Source organism: Anas acuta, chromosome 13, assembly GCF_963932015.1.
Source record: "Anas acuta chromosome 13, bAnaAcu1.1, whole genome shotgun sequence".
Taxonomy (NCBI): Eukaryota; Metazoa; Chordata; class Aves; order Anseriformes; family Anatidae; genus Anas; species Anas acuta.
In genome coordinates this window covers 4,685,409-4,692,419 of record NC_088991.1, presented here as the reverse complement: position 1 = coordinate 4,692,419, position 7,011 = coordinate 4,685,409, and the positions used below count along the sequence as shown (strand labels likewise).

At 35.9% G+C, this 7,011-nt stretch overlaps 1 protein-coding gene across 1 annotated transcript in view; it reads right to left on the bottom strand.

The window, feature by feature from the left end:
• Positions 1-1,232: 1,232 nt before the first annotated feature.
• The window catches only part of ABCB7 (ATP binding cassette subfamily B member 7), a 40,837-nt gene continuing 35,058 nt past the window's right edge, over positions 1,233-7,011 (bottom strand). The window contains exons 15-16 of the mRNA XM_068696718.1: positions 5,930-6,037; positions 1,233-3,184 (exon numbers count right to left, since the gene is read on the bottom strand). Of these exons, the coding sequence (XP_068552819.1) occupies positions 2,966-3,184; positions 5,930-6,037 (327 nt within the window). The 3' untranslated portion in view covers positions 1,233-2,965. The remainder of the gene's footprint in view (positions 3,185-5,929; positions 6,038-7,011) is intronic.

Below are 7,011 nucleotides of genomic sequence, written 5' to 3'. Positions count from 1 at the left end.
GACTCTCCCATCATTGTGTTTTAAATGTCTGCTGAAAATGGTGACCTTTTGGAGTCACAGTACATAAAAACTCCAAAACAAACAACAAAAAGTCTAAGACAAAAAAAAGTTTTACCTTCTAGCAGACAAAAGACTCACCGAGCATTGCTACTACTTCTCCAAGATGCCTGCTCACAAGCTAAACACATCGCTCAGTATTTTATCACTGCAGCCATTCAACAGAATTGTGTGAGGCTGCTGACAGCAGAGGAGCCTCATTTGCTTATTTACAACTCCAGCTACGCATTGCCTTGTTCTGCTTTTACAGGAAGTGTTTCACCATTTAAATCGCACAGGTAACTGGGGGAGCTTTTGCTATCATTAACCTTTTTGGTTTTCCATTTCTTGTGTGCTGCTGCTAAATTTATAATGGGAAAACGTATTTTGGTAACCTGTGCCTAAGAAGCGGATGGACAAGTGCACAAAAACCATTCACTCAGATAAAGCAACAAAGCAGCCAGAGTGTTTATCTAGCAGCTCCGCAACACAGCAAGTTATTAGACATCTCCAAAACCTCACCTTAACTCTTTAAAACAAATACTCTGTGTGACTACCCTCCTTTTTTTAGGAAATGTCTTTGTGAAAGATTAATAGCAGTCATACAGTTTGCTCAAAGCTTCAGCATGTGGATTGGCACCAAAAATGATGGCAGAGACAGGTAATGGCCTTACAGGTACACCAAACCTTTTACAGGTTTAAACTTTGACCACTTCTTGTATTTACCATCTGAAAACAGTCTTTGACCCAAACCTGTAATACTCAAGACTCTTGGGGCATTTGCAGAATCCATCCGCAGTGATTAAAGACATCAGCTTTGTATAACCATTTGTTAACCTGAAAACTTACCTTCACAATCAAGCATGGCATTAAAATGGCTTTTGGGTTCAGACTGTTTAGAAGATAATGCTAGCTTCTGCATCAACTTCAGACAATTAGTAGGATGTCTAAGCCCTGCAATATGGGAAATTGTTCGTCAAGAAAAAAAACAACTTTTCCTCTATTTTTCAGACTTGTGACATTTCTAAAGCTTGTGCCAAAAGGGAAAAATAATGTTCTTAATTGAAATACTATTTACAGCCTTTCTACATTATGCACTGTATGAAGCAGCAGAAAAAATATTTAATTCCAAAAACTAGCTCTTGAGGTGTGAAGGGAGATCAGAGAGAGATGACATGTTTTCTTTGTGGGTGTGGTTTTTTTTTAAATCTATTTTTATTTTTTATTAGCCGCAATATAGGAAAGGGAGACATCTCAACACTTGCATCAACCTTTTGCTAACTGTTTTTGGCCGTTCAGAGATAACTGCACCTTTATAATCAACCATACTGCTGTTAAAAAATAAAAAAGAATTAATTAGTAAAAAGAAAAGGAAGATTGTAAGCTAAAGGAATTCTGAACTGTCACTACATTAGCAAGGCTTGCGGACTCAGAGGATGAAAATAAAAGTCCCTGTGTTTGATACAATTTTCAAGTAATTTTTAACTGGGGATTAATCACAATGGTGGGGGGAAAAACCTGTCATAGAGAGAAAATGAGTGAGTAGCAAAAAATATAAAGGTTTTAGTTCCTTTACGTTACTGTTCCTATATTTTATTGAAGAGTAGAGTATAACAAAAGAACAAATGCTATTCAGAAGTAAGTTTCCAGAAGCACCAAATTCAGTGCTTTGCTAGTGCCCAATCTAAGAAATTTTGCACCTGATTTACTAGTGTAATTATAGGGGTGTAATTATACTGGTATAATTTCCCAGAAAAAAAAAAAAAAACAAACAACAAAACAGTTGCTTTTCAACATCCAAGACTTTTTATTTTTTAATTCCAAAATGGGGAATTATACCAGAGTAACTAGTGATAAATAGATATGGTAAATCTCCTTGAAGAGATAAGGCCTAAAAAAATACAATCCCATTGTGTCTTGCAAATCACAAAGATTGAGGTTTCTGGGCACTGAAGACATTTTGACTATTGAAATCTGGAGATTCTTGCAGCTGCACTTTCAATATTATCCAGGTCATTTTCTCACACATTAATGACATAATAGAAATTCATGGAAGTTTTTATTGAATCTTAATTGCTCCCTAAGACCATCACTGAAACAGAAAGAAGTGACTTCATTCTGCTTTGACTACTATAACAGATGTTGAAGATAAGGAATCCTGAACTTGGACTTTATTTTTTAATTAAGGAAAAGCTTCAGATTCTTAGTATATACATGAAATGTTTCGTATGTTTTCTGTAAATTTTCTGTAAAGTTGTACCAAATTTTTTCAATTCCAGGTTTTTGCCAGCTCTTAAAAATATTCATGTTCTTTTTAAAAGAATACCAATACATTTCCAGATAGTCTGTTATGAGAGGTGTTTTGTAAGAGCGAGGTGGATTATTCCAATACTTAGCTTGCTACTAGAAACCTGCAATATTTTGTTGAAGCTTTTCTTCTTCACATGGAAGAAAATTTTAAACCAGAACACCACTCCAGAATTTAAATTGCATCTTCCTCACTAGCAACTGAGCTCAAATTAGCCTAATTACAATTAAAACATGACATTTATCAATCAATAATGATGAGAAAATCTAAATCAAGGACAAGTCTGTTTACAATTTAATAATCCATCTCAAAGCAACTACCAAGAGAATTTACCAATGCCTAAAAATTGCCATAAAGTACACTCTTACTTGAGAAGTAACTTCAAAGTTTTTGAAAAAAAAAACTCAGCTCTTGCAGATTGCCACTGAATATCGGAGATTTGCAAAGATGTAGAATTAAAACTCCTTTGGTTGAAGTTACGTCCCTCTGAGAAACTGTAAAACTGCAAGACCCAGGAAGTTTCTGAATGTTAACTTAAAAAAAAAATAATACAAGAGCTGTGCTTCACTGTAACCTTGTGTGTATTGGAACCTGCTATAAGAGATTAATCCAGGATCATACTTAGCACGAACAGTTTCCACAGCCTTTCACACTATTGATAATTTCTTCTTGTAGCTTCTTCCTTTCCTCCTCTTTGGACATCTGATTACTTTTCTCTCCCCAGTTTGGATCATTATGACTATTCAGTACTTTGCTGCTCTGTGTGTGCCACATTTCATAATAGAGACTGCTAGGACTTGCAAGAAGTTCTGCATGTCTACCACGTTCCACAACTTTACCCTGTAAAAGAAGGGAAGTTTAGTCAGTAAGCAGTATCACCAGAGCTTTAGGAATATAAATGCTGCCAACACATGGACCAAAGTTTCACAGTATGGATTACAACAATTCTTAGTTAGGAGAAGCTTGGGACAGCAATGGAAAGCTGAATATGTGGTGCACTGAATTGCATGTTATGTTGCGAAACAAGGAGCTGTATTCTTCTAAAACATAAGTAAACAAGAGCATAGATGCTTTGTGTCCACCTGGATAAAATTTAAAGCCCATCAACATGGAAAAGTTTACTACCTAAGCTGGAAGTGCTATTTAAAAATAAACACAGAACCCTAAGAGGAGCAACGAAACGTGCTAAATTGCTACCACAAAAGTCACATGAATGTACCAAACCAAACACATATTTGCCTCTGCTTGGTAAGAAATATACTTAAGCTACATTGAGAAGCTAAAAGAGCACACAAAGAGGGATTTGTACGAGATAAAGAAAATGCATTTAAAATAAAATCCTAAAAACAGCTAATGTAAATTGTGCTTCTAGATGGGTGCTTGGTGACTTCTGTCATTGTAAGTGCCATCATGAAAATTGAGCCAGCAGTTAGTTCACCTGTGCTCTTTGTTTCGAAGGGCAAAGCTGCTTTATTGACTATCATGGTGGAAACAGGAAGGAAGAGCTGGGGAGGAGAACTCAAATCCTACAGACAGTGAAACAGCACTACTGTTCAAAAAACCTGACTCACTCATCTTGTTAATTTGAGAGATACATTTGCATTTGCTGACTTCAAATTAAAATAATGTATTCGTTCTCCAGCTATTCTTTCTTTTGGGAAAAGACAGCTACATGGATTTTGTATTAGTTCCAAATTCTGATTTACAATTAAATCTACCTCCTTGTGACAGCTGCTGATGAACATGCTGGGAAACAAAATTGGGTCTTGTCACTTTTATTACTAGTCGTGCTGGTGGAATATGAACAAATATACACTTGACCAACATTAACTGCAGAATTTATTTAAAAACTAAGTGGTTAATTTGGAGAGTTCACTGTAGTGAAGACTAAGCTTTTGACTGATGACTTTTTTTTTTAATAGCTCTTGAACAATCACCAGAAATTTAACTTCTCTGTTCAGCTTTATTAATGATATTGATCTTAATGCTGCAGTGTTTGTTTACATAAGAATTATTCAGATTTTATCTAGGCTGAAAAGATGCTGAAATTGTGCCATATTTCCACTGCTAAGCAAAAAGAGCCACAATCATCTGGTCACCTCATTTAGCTGGTTGCTAACACAGCACTCATCAGTCAAGCTGGGACAAGAGGCAACTTTCTGCTAAGCAAACGTCAAGGATGCCTCGCAAAACAGTCATCTGCTAGAAAGTGCTGCACCGTGCTGCCTTACTGATCCACTTTCTCTCTTACACTAAAATCATTCATGAAAGTGAGCACCCTAGCTGTTTTACAGTTTTGGGTTGTGCTTTTATTTTTAATTCAAGTTACACTGTAACACAAAACACACTTTTCGTAAGCTGTGAAAAACTTGCATCGAAACAAAAAAAAAGTCACAGATTGCTTTATAACACGGTAAAAAACACTTGCAAGATGCTGTAACATGCAGTGACATAAAGGATACACCTTAGAAAATGATTTTTCAGCGATAGCCAAAAAAAAAAAACAAGTAGAACAAAAGCAAATGAAAAAGAGCTGCAAAGTGAGTGTTCTCCAGCACTTCAATTTGAGATTGATATGAAGCTGAAATTTGTACGGCAAAGGCAATCAGGAATGTCATTGTTTCATAAGATATTGTTATAATTTTCTGTGAAATCATTTTCTATACTGCAAGAATAATTTCTTTTAGATATGCACATTTTTGGTTACTAGATACACCTAAGGTCACAAGTATACACAGAGTACCTGAAATAAATGAAGGCAGAGTTAAATTTAACATCTCTTATCAGAAGAGTAGAACACTTCATTTTCAGCATAAGCAAACAGGAAGAGTAACTATGAAGTTACAATAAGGATATTTGTTTTAAATCTACACCCAGTTATGGGTAACTGAAGAAAATAGGCTTAGGGCAGACTGAATATGAGGGCTGAATTGTGATATTAGTAAATTATACATTATAAACTTTTCTCTTTTCTTAGAAGGGAAGTATACAGGAAGGGAGTAATTGCAAATTTTCTACAAGTACAAAGAAAACAGTGTTGAGACATAACAATGAGATTGAACAGTCCTACAACAGTTCTATCTGTATGGAAACAGAATATGCTGGACTCTCTCATCATTGAAAGAAAAAAAACTATGGATGTTTTTGAAAAACAGACATTCAATGAGTAATGAGAATGAAACATAAACTGGAGGAACACATTACAAAGCCAAGCTGACAGGAACATGTAGTAAATCAGATTAGAAACATGCAATGTTCTGCCAGTCCCAGAGCAACAAGCAAAATTTGTCATAATCCTTACAAACACCTGTAATTAGATGTACTATTCAAATGAAGCAAAAATACACACAACATACAAGAGTTGGACATACAAGTTTCTACAACTGATAAACGGTTACTTGCAAAGACCTACAGAAAGCAAAGCTTGAGCTGTTTTTTTTTTTTTTTTTTTTTTTAAACTAAGTTCATCTCTACAGGAAGAGCTTTTAGTAGCTTGGCAGGGGTGTTAATATTTCAGAATGGGCACAGACTCTAAAATGAACATAGATAATGTAGAAGCTACGCTTCACAGGGCGATCGCCTCACCTGATCCAGCACAATGATTTCATCTGCATCAACTACTGTCGACAACCTGTGGGCAATGAAAACTGACGTTCGGTGTTTCACTATGTCCCTCATAGCACTGAGAATATTCTGTAAGATTAAAACACAGACATGCTCTTAAACACTTCTAGGTTGTATGGAAGAAATAAAAGGCTGTCTGAAGATATGCAAATTATTGGAAATGAGTGTTGAGAAATCTCTCTCATACTGCTATACTATCACAATAAGAAACAGATACGTCTACAAGAAATAGAAGCAGCCCAAGCATGAAATATGAGGGCTCTGAAAGTCCTCAAACAGGGGAGCAGGATGGAAAAGAAAGCTTTCATTCATAGAAAAATGCAGATATCCCAAGGGATGAAGTGTTACTTGATTTCAGGAAAAACCTCCCCCTGTGTAGCCACGTTACAAAAGCAACATAAACAACAGTAAAGACAGAAGATAAAATGATTTTCCAATCAATGAGAGCTAAAGAAAAAAAACTCTCAATACCATGCCAACATGGAATACAAAGTTAAGCAATCCTGGGATTGATCCATCTGCTGCTTCCTTTGTGAGCACTTTGCCACCTTCCCAAACTGTACTCAGTTGCAAGCAGCAAAAATTGGGAGTTGGTGCCCTCACTACAGTAACTGAAGTGCCCACTTCATTTTCCTGCAAAATGCTTGTCTTTGTCAGAAAACATTCCAATTACCTGACAGACTTTTGTGGAAATGTTTCATTTTCATTTGCTGTCTTTAAAGTGCAGCTCTGCTGTGAAGCTTTCTGCTTTGTTTATGATTCTTGCCATAAACACAGCAAAATGAAAGAGAGAAAGAATCAAGAAGCATTCTGCAGAATAGTGCGTGTGTTATGAACGTTTCTGGTCCAATGAGGAAGCTGTACTATATTTGAATGAGGTACTATATAGGTGTACTGTTTGTACTCTGATTTCTTTATACCTGGAAAATGAAAGCAATTTAGTGATTACAGGTCAATAAATTCACTCAATAATCTGCATAAGTGAACATAAACACAGCTCCAGCTCTCGTTTTTGATGACATTAGTTTGTGAAATTACTGCTG